The sequence below is a fragment of the Camellia sinensis genome, chromosome 5 (genome assembly GCF_055761805.1).
Source record: "Camellia sinensis isolate YWXY chromosome 5, ASM5576180v1, whole genome shotgun sequence".
Lineage (NCBI taxonomy): Eukaryota > Viridiplantae > Streptophyta > Magnoliopsida > Ericales > Theaceae > Camellia > Camellia sinensis.
The window spans coordinates 196,924,589-196,943,780 of NC_138965.1; the positions used below are offsets into that span (position 1 = coordinate 196,924,589).

Genomic DNA, 19,192 nt, shown 5'->3' on the forward strand with positions numbered 1-19,192 from the left:
ACAATATTACGGGTTTGATGGAATTGTGTTTAGGAAACTATCATTGTCATATGAATTTTTTTTTTTTTAAAAAAGGGGTAACTAGAAGAAAGAAAAAAAGAAAGAAAGAAAGAAAGAAAAGTGAAATGCTTAAGTCATAGAATGAAATGAATGATTTTGAGAAATGTCTTTTATACATATATTTTTGTATAAACCATCACATTATTTATACAGTATGAGACTAAGCATTCATGATCATAGCTATGTGTACGTTGCTATTGTTTAGGATTATGTTAAGATTCCTACTGGACTTTATGTTCATCCCACGTTGCTAATCCCTTTTCAGGTAAATGGCGAGGAGTGTTTCAAGGTCATGGATCTTCTTTACCTATTGGCCACAGGGCCTTTTATTTGTGAACGGAATGCCATTGATGTAAAAGGGTTAAACTCTTTATTTTACTTTGGAGATGTAAGTCTACGGACAATTTATTTAGTTATATACATGTTGCATTTAATTTGCATTCGGATGAGAAAATCTTTATTTATTTTTACTCGTTGATGTAAAAAGTTTTTCACATGTTATCTTTGAAATTGAATTATCTTAATGAATCTGATAATGCTTCTGAGTAGTAAAAAGAGGGGTGCTACAGGTTAGTTTTCATTTAACTTTTATTTTATAATCCCACATCGAGAAAACAAGAAAAAAAGTGAATTGTTTCACTTATATAAAATGAATCTTATACTCCTGTTTATATAAGTAAAATAAGATTTTGAGTGAGAAATCTTATGATCAATATCTCATATTAAGAAAATCTCGATTGACTAATTTGTATTTAACTTTTTTTTACATAATATAAAAAAAATTAAATATAAATATTATATTTTTATTAAATAATATATTATTTTATCACGTATACATTACGGGTGATATGCTAATATTTATGTTTATGTCAATTACCTTTCTATCTGGTTTTAATTTTTAAGTTTTCATTAATCATCTCATTAGTATATCTTTCTTCCAAATGTGACAAATTATCTCGCCTCGCCCGTCCTACCCCCACCACCTCTGTTTCCCCACCCAACAAGGATTGAGGTAGGAACAAAATATTACAAATGTGGATGTGTTGCTCCGCCGTTATTTTAAATGATCATATGTTCACTTAAGTATTGTTGGGGAATTAATAAAAAAAAAAAAAAAAACAGTGTAAAAAGGTAGGAGTATTTTGAAAAGTTGATAAAAAATTAATTAATTTTTTATTTTTTTGACTTTTTTGACAAAAAAATTTAATTTTTTTGGTGACTTTTTTTGGGAGAACTTGATAAAAAATTAAAAAATTAAAAAATTGACTTTTTATCAAGTTTCTAAATTGCTCATTTGTAATTTATTATTTATATTTTTTTACATATCTTTTTATAAAGAAATTAAAAATCAACTAAAAAAATCAATTTCTAAACCCCACTATTAGTATAAGAAAATATATGACTGTTATCTTTAAAAATAGAGAAATAGAAAGTGACTACGCTTGATATTTTCTTGATGGAAAGTGCTGAAATTTCAGGTGAGCGTGTATCATGAGAGCACATGCCCGTTTGTTTGGGGTTATAGGGAAGAGATTGTGTTTGGTAGTGAGGAGGAGATTGAGAATATGATGTTTATTTTGAGAGATAGGGAGAGAATTAGTAATCCATTGATATTAGTAAGGAGGAGGAAGGGAGATTGGTAATGAGAAGGTAGAGATAGTATTAAAAAAATAATGAGGGGATTAGAATTTTTTTTTATTTTTTATTTTTTATATATTGGGAATTTTTTTTTAAATATAATGTTTAATTTTTTATTTTATTTTATTTGTTTTATTATTTTATATAAAAATAATTTAACAATTTCTCACTATTAATCTCTTCACTAACAATCCTCCCATTATAAATCTCCTCCATTCTATCTCTGAAAACAAACGGGACCAGAGTATTTCCCCCCGAACCAAACAGCCTTACAACAACAAATCTAATCTTGTTGGCTAGACGGTAACAGCTAACCGCTAGTTCGATTCGTTTTGACTAGACGTTGTGCATCGTACCATACCATTTAAGGCCATCTATGACTGATGATTAAAATCACTGTTCCTTATTAAGCAAATAATCTCTAAATTATCTCAAAAGAATCCAAAAGAGCATATCATCACTTGCTTCGTCAACACAGTCTCTTCCAAATCGGTTTCTTCACCCAGTTACCCAAAAACCTGAACCAGGTTTTTTGTGCTTTTCTTGACTTTTTACAATTGATTTTGCTTTTACTTTAATGGCTTTTTTCTTTTCTTGATGACTATTAGATTTTGCTCTTTTTTCTAGGGTAGCTTTGTTTTTGTATTCTTCTTTCTGGGTTGTTGAATTTCATTTCAAATTGTTGGATTTGGAAGAAAAAATATGATGGGAGATTCTTTGACTTTGTTATGTTGGAGAATATTGATTGATTAGAGGAACCCATGTTTTGAAAATGACTGATTTATAGGGTAGTTTTGTTTTTGTCTTCTTCTTTTCTGGTTTGTCGAATTCCAATTCAAATTATTGGATTTGGAAGAAAAAAAATTCAGTGGAGATTCTTGGACTCTGTTATGTTGGAGAATTTTGATTGATTAGAGGAACTCGTGTTTTGAAAATGACTGTTGAGTTAACCCTGCTGGGTTTTGCAAGTTTTGCTACTTGTTTTAAGTATTTCAAGCTAAACCCCCCCTTTATCTTCCCCCAATTTCAATCTTTCATCCAGGGTACCTCCGTCGCCCTTTCTCAATTCACTCACATTTGTTGGATTATGTAAGAATCTTGAGGTTTGATCAAACAGTTGTGGGTGAATTGGGAATAGAGAATTTTTGGGATAGAGGATCGTTAGCGCCCTTTCATGAGCCATATATATATATATATATATATTTCCTTTCATTGTGTTCCAATGATTCCTTGGTGGAAGCTGCATCTTTCCTGGTGCTTGGTTGTTAATTAGTCCTAAAATATTTACCGCTTTTACTCTTAATTTTTTTTTTTTGTAGCTATGGGTTCAATTCAAGGCAGCCTTACAACAATTCTGTCTTAACCATGAATACTAGTGGAAGTGAAATGAATTTTGGACCTACCGTTTGCACTATAATCCAAATCCAACGAACCAGAGTGAATCATGTGTTCTAAATGTTTGATCAATCACAAGCAAATCTTTCAATAGTTAGTGATGGAGTAACACTATGAGGTGAGTGTTACCCACAAATCCAAAGTAAAAAGGCTGGCTCTATTGTTAACTACCCGTATCTCGAAGATAAGGTGGAGTCTAAATACAGCAAACCCCATCTACCTAACATGGGTGATCGTGTCATGCCACCCTGAATTCGGGTCCAAACTCGACCCAATGTCGTACATAAACTTTATAAGTTCCTTGAAATATTATGAATGCTAGGAGTTCAGTTGGGAGCATTTGCCCAGAGTGTGGATTTGAGGTCACTGGTTTGTTAAAAAATAATCATCCAGTTAGGTTTTGACATTGTTTGACATTTTTATGGCTTTGGATCTGGCTCTTTGTTTTTAAATCTTAGGATGAAACGAGCTTGCTTGACCAATTGACGGGCTTAGTTTGGCCCTCAATTGCTAAAGTTTGAGAATGGGTTGAGCTAGCATTGGCTCATCAATTGATCAAGCAAGCTTTGATCACTAAAGCTTGAGAGTGGACTGAGTGGCTTTGATTCATTGGCAGCCTTGGTTAGGAGCAGCAAATCCATATTTGAACCATTATGTCATTGATGAATTTCTCTCTCTCTCTCTATGGTTTAGAATGAAATTTCTCCTGCTCTAGGTGTGATCTTCAACCCTACTACGTATGCACCCAGCTTCCGTAAAGTCTAATTGGTGAATGAAAACCTACAAGTTTTCTTTACATGTATGGATACATTATACATACATATACACATGCTCATGGTCCAGTGCCCTCCATTTGTATTATATCATTTATATATATGATCTGCTTTTAGGATGTCTCATTGTCGGATTAAACTAGGTTTTTTCTTTTTTTGGTTAAGTAAAAGATCAATTGTTTAAAAAGAGCAATTAAACCTGGTACTGTACATGGATTTCCAGGTCTTACGTGATGAGAGAAGTAAATTTTCTTTTGGAAGCAATACGTCAGATTGCCTTTTCATCTCTCTCTTTCTCTTTCCCTCGCAGCAGATGCAGTATTATTTTTTCACCACTTGTAGAAGTCTAAACAGACAGTGATGCTGCTGTTATTGCATTTGCTTATGCATTTTATTAAATAATTTTATTTGGCCATAATCAAGTATTTCCTTGTGTTTGGTGCAGTTGAGGTGCTGGTCGGGAAAATTTTATGAGATTTCTTCACAGAGATTTTGACGTTCCTTCTGTAAAAATGATTGTTTCTGCTCTCTTGACATCTGTTGGAATAAATTTTGGCCTTTGTATTTTATTCTTCACATTGTATTCTGTCTTGAGGAAACAGCCAGGTAATTATGATGTTTTTATACCACGCTTGTTGGCTGATGGGATGTCTCATCAAAGAACTGGTTTTAACTTAGAAAGGCTATTACCTACTCCTGGGTGGGTCAGAAGGGCATGGAAGCCTTCTGAAGAGGAATTACTTGCATCTTCAGGTTTGGATGCTGTGGTATTCATGCGCATTGTGATCTTCTGGTAATTTGGGTCCTTCATAAGGCATATTATTTATTTTCAAGAAAAGTTAAGCTTTACATGTTTAATTGAACTTCTCTTATTGGACTATGACAAAACACATTTAGACTATACATAAACTGATGGTATGATGCTTGTGTGATTGGGAGAGAAATTCTTGACCCCTGTTGAAGTATAATAAAAATTGAACCAAAAAGTCTCCAGGATCCAGTTTTTTGGTTTTATTTGGGTTCAACCGGGTTCTGTGTATGCAGTTTTGCAGAGTTGGGTAGGGGGGGGGGGGGGTTTGGGAGGAGGCGTCGGAAGGCTTGGATTCTTACTTTGCACTATTTAATGTGGTTGATTTGGTTGGAGCGCAATAGGTGGGTGTTTCCAAGGGGTGGCTCACTCCATCCCTTGGTTAAAGAGGCGGCTTCTTACAGCTTTGTATAGTTGGGTGACAGGTTTAGTAGATCTGGATGTGTTGGCTTTTGTAGATTTCGTGGAGGATTGGATTTGTTAGCTTGGTCGAGCTTTTGAGGCCTTTTTTTTGTATTCTTTGCATCATCTTGATGCTTTCTCATAAAGTTTGGTTATTTACCAACAAAAAAAATAGAAAAAAGAAAAAAAAATTATAGTGAATTACTATTCTTCAACCCATGTTGAATGTTGGGTCACTCGTTCAAGATAAACGTACATTGAATCCATCTGAAGTTTTATGATGAGCATATTGTATCCGTTGAGCAAATATAAGTTATGCAAAATGTGCATGATCAGCATCATAATATATAGTTCAGGATCACTCTGTTCTCCTATTGTTCCTTTGTAATTTGAAATTGTAAGCCATAACAAAAAAAATAAGGGGCAAGTTGCAGCTAACCAACAGGAAAACATCAAACAATATTATAATAAAAGGACTCAATGCCACTGGTCAGTGTATTTCATATCCAGACAATTGAATTAGCTATCCTAACTGTATTGTTTCTTGACATGGATATATATAATATGCATTAGAATCGTTGATTTCTATATAACTGGGAAAGTATTCAGCTTGGTCTCCTCTACTTATTGTTTTTCTTTTCTTTTTCATCATTATTGGTAATGTCCATTATTGTTGTTACCCCTGTTGCTGTTTCTGTTTTCAATCAATGTTTAATTTTGTATTTTTAGGTTTGCTTCTGTTTTTCAATCATTTCCCCCCCATCTAAATGATGCAGTTTGAGAGTATTTTGTGGTGCTGGGATTATTGGGGTCTTTGTTCTTCTTCCAGTGAACTGCTCAGGAAATCAGCTTGAGAATGTCGACTTTGCTAACTTGACAAATGATTCTTTGGACGTATTTAGCATATCAAATGTAAACAATGGCTCAAAAAGGTGACTATGACCTCAATATTTGATTGTAATGAAGTAGTTTTTATTTTTTATGGTTACCCCCTTCCCTCTTTATAAGTACGAAACTCACACACATAATTATTATTATTATTTTGGGATCAGCATGAGACACACACTATTACCTGCATCCAAATCCACACTTGAATCCTGATTGGTTCTATATTACATTTTGCCCTACTTAACTAGATGTCGCTTGGTGATCGGAGCATGTTATGCAGATGGTGGTCGCCCTCAGTGTTATTGAACTGCATGACTCTGAATATATTCTTATTGCATGCATAATATCAGTTTTCCTTGTACTATTGTAGCCAAGGGAAATGTGAAGGGAACCTCACCATAAGTTTGGTCTTTTTGGCAGGTTATGGATACACTTCACTGCTATATATATTGTCACCATCTTTGTCTGTTATCTTCTTTATTATGTAAGTCATACCTCTGTCCAGTTGTACTTGATGATATCCAATTGATTTTTTAAACATGAATGGACTGCCCCAACATCTTGGCCTTTTTTTTAATACCTTCAAACTTTTATCATGAATGCATTATTTTTGTGGGCTTGGATGGTTTATTAGTTCCATGTCACATTTCCTCTTCATGTTTTTTAGGACATTTTTTTTGTTAAACAATAAATTAGGTGTTTATGAACATATGAGCTGTACAGAAGTTGAATTGGTGCTGAATAGTAATTGCTTGTGTAGGAATATGGATATATATCTTCAAAGAGAGTTGCTTATTTTTATTCGTCAAAACCTCAGCCACATCAATTTACCATTTTGGTTCATAGTGTCCCCGTCTCTGCTGGGATCAGTGTCAGTGACACCGTTGAGAGCTTTTTCACGGAATTTCATCCTTCTACATATCTATCACATATGGTGATTCGCCGAACAAACAAACTTCAAAATCTCATTGTAAGCATTTTATTTGAATTTGAATTCTTCTTTTTTACAGAACTTTTGCTTTAGAATATGATGTTTGTGTTTCTCCGTTTTGGATTAGTTGTCTTTTACAAATCTCGTTTCATTATTATAATATAATGGAGTATCCCAAGTGCTTGTTTTACATGTTAGTGAATTTTCTGTTGACATTTCTATGTTGAATGATGGCTAACATATGGCTAAATAATATTTTTTAACATATCTGTTTTCCCTTTAGTACTTTGATGTGTATCGTAACTCAACTTCCACTACTTAATTATGGTTGGGCATTTTGAATTTTGTTGATTTTTCTTATTAGTAACTCCTCATATAGATAAAGATAAGCAAGAGTACGAGAGGGTACATGGTGGATATGGTTTTAGTGACTGAAACGAGGACGGAGAGGGCTTCTTAGATTTTGTAGTAGAATTTAATCTTATAGTAATCAACAGTTCTTTAAAAAGAGAGAACACATAATAACTACTAAAAGTGGGTCAAATAAGAGAGAAATATATTATTTTCTTGCAAGAAAAAATACCGCTTAATATGTAAAGATTGTAAGTTTATTCCTAGAAAAGAGTGTAACATTACAACTTGGGCTAACAATGCTATATATATACATTAAAGAAAAGTGGATTCTAAAAGCTTAGAAATTAGAAATATTTAAAGACAAAATGTTTAAAAAAGCAAGTGTGGTAGGTGATATTAATAATATGCAGAATACAATGGCAGAACGCATTAAGAGAATATGGTGAGGAATCGTTGGACAGTCAAAGGGAAAAATCCCTATAGCTAAAGATCCTTGCTCTTGGAAAAAAAAAAAAAGTGTTTTTTAAAAGTGGCAAAAGGATAAAGATGAGAATTTTTTTTAAGAGATGTAAATTGGCTTATAAGGAGGTTAAAAGGACATTTAGAGATGCTAATATAAAAGTCTGTGGCAATCTTTATATTAGATTAGATGGTAAAGATGGAGAAAAAATATTTACAAACTTGCTAAATGAAAAGAAAGTAAAAAAGAGACTTTAATTGGGAAAGTGCATAAAAAATGAGGATTTGAGGGTTTTAGTGAAAGATGAGGAAAATAAGGAATGGTGGAAAAAGTTATTTTCAGAAATTGATAAAATGAAAAATATTTAGAAAACTTAAGAGGAGAGGAATACAATAGCCAATAGGCTTGTTGGATTGGAACTAACAAATATAAGTTTATTGTCGATTAATAGAGTTTGAGGTGGAATTTGCACTGAAGTGGATGAAATCTGGTTCGAAACTAGGTAAGACATTAGAATCAGATTGTATCCCTATTGAGATTTAGACATGCTTAGGTATGGAGGGGGTGTTTTTGTTAATAAAATTCTAATGAATAAACAAATATGTGACGAGTAGAGAAAGTATTTTAATGCCTATATATAAAATTAAAGAAAATATCCAAAGTTGCAATAGAGTCATTAAGTTGATGGGTCATACAATGAAAATGTTGGAAAAAGTGGAAATGCTATGAAAGTTTGATTATATATAATAAAGATGTTTAGATGCAACAATAAGAAATAGTAATATGATCATTATAAATGAAAATGCTATGGGGGAGGGCAAGACCTAAACTAACATGGGATGTAGTAGTAAATTTATTTATTTATTTAATTGGATTGAGCATGTAGCACTTGATAGAGTAGAATGATGAAAAAAGATTCTTGTAGCCAACTCCACCTGATTGGGGCACTAAGCTTAGTTTGGTTTGGTCTGATCCTTATTACCTACTCTACTCCCAATCTATTAAGGATGGTTTTGTTTAGACACTTTAGCATTTTTTGTTCTATGAAGAATCTACTATGTTATGCTATTGACTGCTTGTATCTGAATGGCAAGTGGAATCAAGATATATTTAGGGAATTTGAATTGGGGGAATTGCTTATTTTCAAGAACTTTTATTAGTTTTATGTATACATATAAAAAATATATATTTATTTGTTGATAGGTTGTGTCATTTTTTTTTAGAAAATGTTGTGTTTCCATGTCTATATTGTGTCATATTTGTGGCTCGTGTCCCTACTTCTCAAAATGCAATAGAAGGTGAAGCCAGTACCTCATGTACACTAAACATATTCCAAAAAAGTATTTCCAGCACTAAAGATCAACTCGGTTTTGTTGTCCTCTCAATTGTACAAAACTTGTAATGGCCTTTTTGGTCTGATGTTAGGGCTGCATTCTCACATGGGAATTTACAAGAGTTCTACATAAACCATTCAAGTGTCCTGACTCCTGACCTGACAGCAAATTTGGTTAAAAGATGTGGAATTTCTTAAATTTTTCCGGGAGAAACATTAATTACTATACAATTCAAAATTTTAAAATTAACTTTATTTGTAGTTGAAAATGTCGATTAGAAAATCAGATGGGAAATAGGTGAAGGTCATAGATTCTTCCACTCCTTACTTCATCTTTAAGGCATTTTATCCGGAAACTCTTTGAGAAGTAGATTTTCTGTAAACTCCTTCATGTGCATGAAAAACTGATCTTCTAATTCTAAATGTAGGCATAATGTTACTAATATTTTCAATTCGGTCTCCACTCTTAAGAATTACAGGTGGACCAAGCTTCTTAGTTGTGAGCAATTGTATTACCTATCCTGTGCCTTATTTTTCTAACTACTGCTTCATGTCCTTGTCAGAATGACATGAAGAAACAGTATGAAAGGCTTATTCACTTACGAACTGAATCAAATCAACCGAAATTTGAGCATGATGGCTGCTGTGGACTGTTCAAGCACAAGGTTAATCTCGTAGATCAGTATGAAAAGAAGTTGGAAGATTTAGAGGAAAATTTGAGATTGGGGCAATCAGAGGCTTCATTGGCAGGGGAAGTATGTGCTTGACTGTTTTCTTGTCTTTTTCCAACAGTTCAACGTATGCATATGAGCATGTGTGGATTTCTATCCTTATATATGCTTTATCTGTGCTTTATGTAGTGATAGACATCATAATACAAATGGAGGGAAGCACACCCCTACGTGTCCTGTGAAATATGTCATTGGTGTTTTCAAAGAGATTCTCACTTTGAATATAAAAATGTTATCAATAAATTGGAAATATTGTGGTTGTATTCAGCAATTGATTTCTATCTACCATTGACTGCTATGTTATAACAGGCATTGCTTTTGCTTTTTTGTTTTGTTCTGTTTTTTTTTTTTGGGAGGGGGAAGGGGGAGTTGAATTGTGACCTCCTATTGAGGAACACGGGCTCTGGCTACTAGGCTAACCCCGGTGGTTTCCTTTTGCTAATTTTTCCACAACATATTATTGACTATTTAACCGGTCTGTTTTCATGATACATAGGTGTTGAATTTGCAAGGGGCTTAGCTAAGATATTGCCTTGTTACTTTGCCTCTGCTAATTTTTCCAAATAATATATTATTCACTATTTAACTGGTCTGTTTACATGATACATTGATGTTGAATTTGCAAGGGGCTTGGCTAAGACATTGGTCTTATGATCTTTTGTACAAATCGTTACACATACGAAGCATGCGTTCCTTCCCATCATGTAACTTTTTCTTTGACTTCTTTCTATGCAGTTATCTTTATGTATAATGTTTTTACCAAGTAACAACTATATAAAGAAGCAATCCAGATGAGAGCAAAGAGAGTAAAGAGTTCCAAAGTTCCTAAGATAATAATATCTTGGGCCTCATTAAGGGGATTTCCATGCTAGAATTCATAGATTTAGAGATATAGGATCATCCAATTTTGAAACTTGTTTAATGTTCCACTATTTTCCACAGAGTTCTTGCATGCGCCTATATAATATTGTGTTCCTGTCATCTAATATGAGTGGTGTTACATGACAAGATAGAACATGGAATGAATACATTTGTGGAAAGTTTGATCATCTTGCTAGAATGATATATTCATGTACCTTGCATGGTGATTACTTTTTAGATTTCTTGTTCGGGAGAGGTGCATAGGTGCAATATTAACTATGATAGTTTTGCTGCTGCTGATTCAATTGCTCAATGCAACTTACTTGCTGCAAGAGTGTGATGCATAGCCGCATGGTTTCAACTCTTAAGAGAGATTTGATGCAATTTAGGTGGTAAATTGAAAGTCTCAAATAAAAAATTGTCAGTTATTTATTTATTTATTTTCCTGAAAACGTAATTGAACCTAAAGGTTGAAATGTTTAAATAAAATGAAAACTGAACTCTAGGATTGTAGAAACTATTTCTGTGTGCTAGTGTTTTTTTAGTGTTTGTGCACCCTTTTGTCAAAGCTCCATCATTATTTGAGTGTTTTCTTTGGTATGTCACATTATCATGAAATTTTTTCAGGAAGAAGAAAGTTTTTTTTTCTTTGGGTGAATCAGGAAGAAGAAAGTTGAAAGTTCTGTTCCTTTACTATTTTTGTGTGCTTGCTAGTGTTAAATGCTTATTGACAAATTTAAAAGTTGAAATTGATACTAGTTCTTTTTTGATTAGGGTGGTTTGTAGATGCCAATGTGATAGCTAATGGGTTTATTTTTCTTATTCTTTGAACACAAGGAAGTTAGAGCTGCCTTTGTGTCCTTCAGGTCTCGGTATGGTGCTGCAATTGCTTTACACATGCAACAATCAAACAACCCCACACAGTGGGTTACAGAGCAAGCCCCTGAGCCTCGTGATGTTTACTGGCCTTTCTTTTCATCAACATTCATGGGAAGATGGATTTCTAAACTGGTGGTTATATTTGCATACTTTGATCTTACAGTTTTGTTTCTTATTCCTGTTGTATTCGTGCAAGGTCTTGCTAACTTGGCTCAGTTGGAAGTTTGGTTTCCCGCCCTGGAAAGCATTCTGTCGCTGTAAGCAGTTCTTTTTAGAATTTTTAATTTTTTGTTGTTGTTGTTGTTGTTGTTATTAACTCTTTCTTGCCATCATTATTTATTTGTAATTAACAACTGGCCAGTAGCACAAGAATTTCAAGACAAATATGAAGTCCACACGAAATTTTATTTCTAGAAAGAGGATATAGAGAAATTTACTTTTAAGGATGGTATTCTAGGACATCATCACGTGATATCCGCCTCCAGTACTTACATTATGTGGAAAAATCTAAGCAGTATTATGTTAAGCCACACAGATTTTGGTTTTGTGTTACTACTACTGGAGGTATTAGGCATCGGATACACAACTTGCTTTGTGCTTGGAAACTGATCATGTGACAGAAACCTTTTGGTGGAGAAGTTAGTTTTTGGGCCTAATTTGCTGCCACATGGTATACTTCCAAGCAATTAGGAACCTTAACTTCTTTTATTGGTATCCTACTGCATCCAATTTTATGAGTCTCCCTCTAAATGCACCCCGGAAAAATTGTTGGGGACCCCCATTTGTTGATTTTTTTAAATACCATTATACTCACAAGTGACATTATCAATAAGGACAAAATCCTAATTCTCTACAACCCCCATTTCTCCCTACACCCACTTTTAGTCACCACCTACTTTCCTTTTGGTTGCTGACCACCACCTCCGGTAGCCACCCCAGCCCCCTCCCCAGCTCCAGTTGCCGCTCCCTAGGCCCTCCCCACCTTTGGCTGCCATGCCCTCCCCATCTCCGGCTGCTACACCACAACCCCTCCCCACCCTTCCTCTTTTGCTTGCAACTCTCTCTCTTTCTCTGTCTCTCTCTCACTTTGGGGTGCATTAGAGGCTCCCCATTTTTTGTGTTTAAAAGTTTTGAATTTCAAAAGTTTAATCTTCATTTTGCCATATTATCCTTCTTTAAATTAAAATTGAAATACAATCCTAACACCCAAAAAAATAATAATCAAATAAGACCAAGTGCATTTTCGTAAATATACTTTCCAAAGATACTTTCCTCAAACTTTGAGTGGTCAACCTTGCCACATAAAATTGTACCAAGGGAGTATTTTTCATGGTTAACTGATAAATTGTTGTTGAGTCAATTTTGAGTACATTTGTTATCTTTTTCTTTGTCAACTATTGGTATCATTTTGACAAAATATATATATATTTGTTGTTGAGTCAATTTTGAGTACATTTGTTATCTTTTTCTTTGTCTACTATTGGTATCATTTTGACAATATATATATATATATATTTAGTTTAAAATTTATTGAAGTCATGCATAATTGTGCTACTGATAATTCATTGTAATGGTTTTTCTACTAAATTGAGCGAGACCTGATTAAAAGTCCTGAATATAGCATGTAACTCTTATAGAAATGGGTATCCTAAGAGTTTAGATGCTTCATTATTTTTATTGTCTCATTATTAGAAATTAACGAACATTCTTTGTATTATATTTGCTTTACTCAGCAATGTGGCTTCTACAATTTAGTGAGAGGAAGCAGAGGCTTGGTTGTCTCCTGCGGCTCCTGTTTGTGACTGCCATTATTTGTTGAATTTCATATTATTGTGGTCCATTTCTAGCTTAAACTTTTAGAGCAATCAATTTTTAACATCATGTTATCAGAGCTGGTAGTTAGGTTCTATGCTTGAATCTTGTCACTTGGTGGATTACTGATAACGAGCATGGAAAGCATAAATTAGGCAAATATGAAATTTCACATAGAGTACACCTAGGGCTTTGTGTAATCATGTTTAGCATTAGCTTGAGCCTTATTTTTTTTGTATTTTGTAAATCATTACGCTTTTGGACAGATTTTATGGCCTTATATTAGGGTTTGCCATGTTAGTAGTTCGGGGTAGTTCGGGGTATTCTGGCAATTTTGTACATTGCTGGACATGGGTTTCCTATGGGTCTTTTTATGGGTCAAAATCATGTTATTGTGTCTTTATTAGGTCTGGAATATCGTAGTTGGTCTAAGTTTCCCATTTGAAGCCATAGTCATAGTTGTAGGATTGGCAACAAGCCTATATAGACCCATGCAATCTTTCAATGCAAGAGTTGACTTGTGACAATTTGAGATTGCTCTATATAATCTTTCTATGCAAGTGGAGTCGATTTATGACAATTTGAGATTGTGTTTCTGTTCATTTTCATATCCCTTGCCGTTTGTGAAACACCTCTCTCTCTCCTTTTGAGTGTGAAGAAGATGAGTTAACCCTATTTCTTACAAGGTCACACATTTTTTTCTTGTTTCAATTACCGTCTTTTCTCTGTATTTGGCCCATACAAACAATTTCATTTGATTGCATGAAGGCAGAGTCGCACTAGTCTGTATTGTTCGGTGGTTTAACTGACCTTTTTTCCCTTGAAATTAGTTTTGGTGGATTCAGTCCTTTCACTTCCAATGAGTGTTGCATAAATAGAAGATCCCAGTGTAGAAGAATTATCAACCCTATGATCTAAAAAATCCCATACTTCCTCAAATGTCTGTACATATCTTATAATCTATAGTAACTTCTTACATGGTTTGCTTGCAATTAGCATGGTAATTTCTCAGAACTCAGAAGGTTGAATGTTCTGATGTTTGGTTCTTATAATTGTTTTCAGCAATTATCATCTAACATAAACTGAACCTTCTGGTTGGTCTTGCAGATCATTCGTCAGTGAAATAGTTACAGGGTACCTTCCCAGTCTCATTCTTCTGATATTTATAAGATTGGTGCCTCCTGTCATGAGGTTCCTCTCCACCTTTCAAGGATATATCTGTACTAGCGAGATTGAAAAAAGTGCATGTGAGAAAGTACTTTGGTTCACAATATGGAACGTTTTTTTTGGAAACGTGCTTTCAGGGTCAGTTCTCAATCAAATATCCGTCTTGCTTGAACCCAAAAATATTCCTGCAACGTTAGCTGTAACTGTTCCTGCACAGGTGAGAACAATTTCCCATTGACAGAAAGAAAAGTTTGGATTCTTAGCTATGCAGGTGAAACATAAAAATATGCTTCCTGTAGTGATTAATAATTTACTTGTTTTTTTCCTTTGAATGAATCAAAATATATACAATGACACTTTTCTCTTAACTTTGTATAGTTTCAAGGGTTTCTTCCCTTGTGTATTATCACTAGTTGATGTTCTCTCAATCCAATATGAAGCTAATGTGTTCTCTCATTTGGATATTCCATAGTTGGTGGAATTTCCAAAATTATTCAATACTGCTGCTAACAAACTTGCATTCTCAGATTTTACTAGGTTATTATTCTGGAGTATCGTGAAAGCCATGTTTTGTCTTTGTAGTTTAGTATTGGGAGTTGGATGCTGTGAATGAATTCTTTGCACTTCTTTCCTGGGTGGGGGTTATTTATGGGAGGTAGATGTGATGAAATGGGAGGGAAATAGAGGGATGTTTATAATGAAATTCATTTGTTTCCTTGTTCGTGATGGAGTAACAAGGACTGTCCCCTAGTATTTGGATTCTGGGTTTCTATACAAGTGTCTTTTTCTGTATGGACTGCTACTCACTATAGATAATTTGGGAAGGAGCGGCTTAGTGCTTCCCAATTGGAGTCAATGAATCATCTATTACTGCATTGTGAGCTTGCTCAATGGTTTTGGAGTATTCTATTGTCCAATTTTAAAGTGACATGATTTTACCGGATTGAATTCTCTAGTCTGTGAAAATTAGATAGGTGTGCTTCATTTGATGAGGGTGAGAAAAGATTGGATGGTGGCACGAACTTATGACCTTGATGTGGTGTCTATGGAGGGAAATGAATTGGCGTACCTTTTAGGAGGTAGAGATGGCACATAGGCTTAAGATGGCTTTGCTTTTAGTTTGGATAAATGGAAAGTTCTATAGTTCTTTTTTCGTTTAAAAAGGACAGCCTAGTGCATGAGGTTTCTGCCACTGCAGGTCCAGAGAAGGTCAGATGTACGCAGTGTTGCTCCCATGTGCTGAAAGGCTGTTTCTAAATTTTGAACTCATAACACCTAGGTTGCAATGGAGCAACCTTACTGTTGTTCCAAGGCCTTCACAGTGTTTTATTGATAAGACTTTATACAAGAGCTTAATTTTGTTGATTGGTTATAGTTTTCTGTGCTTTATCTACATCCTGAGTATGCAAGTGATGCCCTTTTTGAGTGTATTTTTGAATTTTCTTGTGTTTAAAAAAAGAAAAAAGAAAAAAGAAAAAAGAAAAAAGAAAAAAGAGGTCTTCCAAAATAAATTCTGAGGTGTATGAGATATCTCTCAAACTGTAAGAGGAGATCACTTTTGCTGTCTTGGACATGTGCCCAAGTCAGACATGTACTATTAGTGCCACTTGGTGCATAATAAACAACTTATGTGCCCTTCTGACAGATCCATTCCATATTCACAAGTATGTCTTGTCAGGCAGATATGACAATTTATTTTATTTATTTTATTTTTTAAAGGGCTATAATGTAGCATGAGAATGGAATACTGATGTGATTGTTTAATGGATGAAGATGATACTGATGGTGTAAAAGTTGTAATTTAGTTCCTACATATTTTCCGAACAAAGCATCGAAGAATCTAGTTGATTGCATTGCTTCAATTCCGATTTTTATATTGTTGAAACATATTTCATTGTTTTTGCAGGCTTCCTTTTTTATTGCTTATGTTGTCACATCAGGATGGACGAGTATTTCGACAGAGCTCTTCCGCTTGATCCCTTTTATTTGGAGTCTGATGAGAAAACCTTGCCTTAAAAGTCCAGATGATGAATTTGAAGTTCCGGGTCTTCCTTACCACAAGGACATTCCGAGGCTTCTTTTCTTTGGACTTCTTGGCATAACATATTTCTTCCTGGCTCCTCTAATTCTACCCTTTCTCTTGATCTACTTCTGTCTTGCATACATCATTTATCGTAACCAGGTTACTTTGATGTCTTTCGTTGTGTTTTATTTATTTTTCTTACTACTTTAATTGTAGTCTTAATGTTAATCAGTTAAAGTTATGCTGTCCTATCATGTTTAGTTTCACCCTGTATGGTAGACAATTATTTTATGCAAAAACAGCATTGACTCTGCAGTACACAGGCCTTGCTTGGCTTTCTGCTGCTACATTATTTTTTTTAAATAATAAATTGCAAGAAAAAGCCGACCCCATTTTATGGGACTTAAGGCTTGGTTTGGTTTGGGAATAAATCACAAGAAAAAAAAAAGGTTGTAATGTTTTGGGCTTCTCTTAAAATGGATGGTAACGATAAACATAGTCCCATCTATTGGATCTATCAAATACTGATCACTTAATAAGATAATATAATGGAGTCCAAATTTTTAAGCCACATGGAATGCCTATAAACCTGCATGTTGCGAGTTTGATTGTTTACTTCAATAAACCTACATGTGGTGAACTTCAAACTGAATTGCTGAGTTGGTGAGGATATGAGAAGATTGTAATAATTTTTCCAAATAGGCTCATGAATTTCCAAGAAGTTTCATCAGAAGGCATGTGATCAAAGGTCTAAAAATGGAACAATAAAAGAGAAAACCATCCTCTCCTATGTAGGTTAAAATAAACCTGAGGTAGTTCTGAGGTGGCCGGTTAAGATTATAAAATTTTAACCGAGATCTCTTTAGTAAGCATAACCATCTGGGTTGTAAGAGTAATATATTCTTAATTTCATTTCAGGCTCTGTTACTGAGATGAGGCAGAAGTATTTTCTTTCCGTGTAGAAGTCTGTTTTAGCAGTTTTTATAGTGTTCTGAAATGCTAGATTTCAAGTGAATGAGGAGCCCAGGAATGCCCTAATTGATCAAAACTGTGAAATTAGATTGAATACAGCTTGTACTGATGTGCCATGAATTTATTGTTTGAACTATTTGCGCAGTTGATAAATGTATACGAGCCCAAGTATGAAACTGCAGGGCAGTTTTGGCCTACTGTTCACAATTCAATGATATTTTCCCTGCTACTGATGCATGCTATCGCTCTTGGAATCTTTACACTGAAGAAGGTTTCTCTGGCATCAACCTTGCTTGTTCCTCTGCCAATCCTCACACTTCTCTTTAATGCGTATTGCCGTAAACGCTTTCTACCCATTTTTGTTGCCTACTCCACTGAGGTATGTTTACCTGTGCCATTATTCTTCCACCTGTGGATGCTCCTAATGAAATTCACGGGTAAATTACACTGACCTCCCTTGAGGTCTGGAGAAAATACAGTAAGCTCCACAAGTTCGGCATAATTACATTAAGCTCCCTTAAGGTTTTAATTCACCTGGCCCCCTTTTTCATCACAAATTCATTAGTCGTAATAAATGATGTTGTTATCTATATTACATTGAAATGTATATTTTACATTATGAATTGTTGGGTCTTAATGCAATCTACATTAGTTTTCGTCTCTTTAACCTTGCTGAAAGGGAAGTCAATGTCATTATGTCAAAATTATGAAGATCGCTGTATTTTTTCCAAACCTCAAGGGAGGTCAGTGTAATTTACCCTAAATTTAGTAGATTGTTTACAGATATTCCGTGAATTTTTGAATTTTGGGTTTTATGCTTTCAGGCTTTGTTAAACAAGGATAGAGAAGACCATAATGATCCGACAATGGCTGAATTTTTTAATCAAATGGCAACTGCCTATCAGGATCCAGCTCTGTTGCCAATCCAATTCTCCACAAACTCCGACAGCCATAGCGCGCCCCTGCTAGCTTCTGCTGAAATTCGAGACTCAGAGAGGATATCAGATCAGTCACAATGAGGCCACTCGTAATGGCAGTGTTTATAGAATCATACATGATTCTTGATTCTTTTTCCATGCACCCCGTGCAGAATCAAATTTGCTATTCTGAATATATTCGTGTTTCTGCCCACTCTAGCATGTGAAACAGCCATGGTGAGCTCATATATATGAGACTGACAAAACATGGGAAAAGACTATACCGGGAATTGTTTCTGCATATTTCATGCTCGTTCCAAGTTCGAAGAAGTGCACCATTTGTACAACTAAGAATCCCTTATATTGTTCGTTTAGGCTGTTGGTGATCAGAATGATGTGAGAATTTGGTAGTGAAGAATTTATTTTTTTACTTTTTTTGGGGGAAAAAAAAAAACTTTACCTCTGGTTTGGTCTGCACTTTGCCATGTACATTATTCATGAGCTGTATTTATTTATTTTTTGGGTGTTTATCTCACCATTGAGAAGTGTTACAATTCACTTTGATTTGTAGGCGTACCATACTCTCCTTCCAAAACAAATGAAAGAAATTTTGGAAGTCATCAATTTTTCAGCTGCATTTTAAACCTAATATCATGTTGGAAGTTGTAATTGCAATTTTTTTTTTCCGCTGATTTTAAACAATTGCAGGAATTTTTTTTTTTTTTGAACTTTTTTGTCTGGATTAATCTTTGGATTCCAAATTTGATGTTATGAGGATTGACTTTGAT

At 34.4% G+C, this 19,192-nt stretch overlaps 1 protein-coding gene across 6 annotated transcripts; it reads left to right on the top strand.

Annotated features, from left to right (window-relative positions):
* Window positions 1-1,989: 1,989 nt before the first annotated feature.
* On the top strand, window positions 1,990-19,028 carry LOC114306304 (hyperosmolality-gated Ca2+ permeable channel 2.4). 6 transcript variants are annotated; one of them, XM_082871050.1, is made up of 12 exons: window positions 1,990-2,225; window positions 4,312-4,472; window positions 4,549-4,659; window positions 5,853-6,008; window positions 6,385-6,448; window positions 6,725-6,934; window positions 9,606-9,797; window positions 11,472-11,770; window positions 14,433-14,709; window positions 16,399-16,674; window positions 17,633-17,866; window positions 18,312-19,028. In XM_082871050.1, exons 3-12 carry the CDS (start codon window positions 4,640-4,642, stop codon window positions 18,504-18,506), a joined length of 1,923 nt encoding a protein of 640 aa, XP_082727176.1. In that variant the 5' UTR covers window positions 1,990-2,225; window positions 4,312-4,472; window positions 4,549-4,639; the 3' UTR covers window positions 18,507-19,028. The 6 variants fall into 6 exon arrangements, with proteins under 6 accessions (XP_082727176.1, XP_028107338.2, XP_082727177.1 ...); XM_082871051.1 differs by lacking the exon at window positions 1,990-2,225 and adding an exon at window positions 2,227-3,211; XM_082871052.1 differs by lacking the exon at window positions 1,990-2,225 and adding an exon at window positions 4,095-4,184.
* Window positions 19,029-19,192: the final 164 nt, after the last annotated feature.

What these genes read in the sequence shown, in the direction of transcription:
- LOC114306304 (XM_028251537.2), top strand. Translation starts at nt 4,337, where the DNA reads ATGAGATTTCTTCACAGAGATTTTGACGTTCCTTCTGTAAAAATGATT. An exon ending in ACAAACTTCAAAATCTCATT is followed by an intron (nt 6,935 to 9,605) that starts GTAAGCATTTTA and finishes TGTCCTTGTCAG; the next exon opens with AATGACATGAAGAAACAGTA. An exon ending in CTGTAACTGTTCCTGCACAG is followed by an intron (nt 14,710 to 16,398) that starts GTGAGAACAATT and finishes TTGTTTTTGCAG; the next exon opens with GCTTCCTTTTTTATTGCTTA.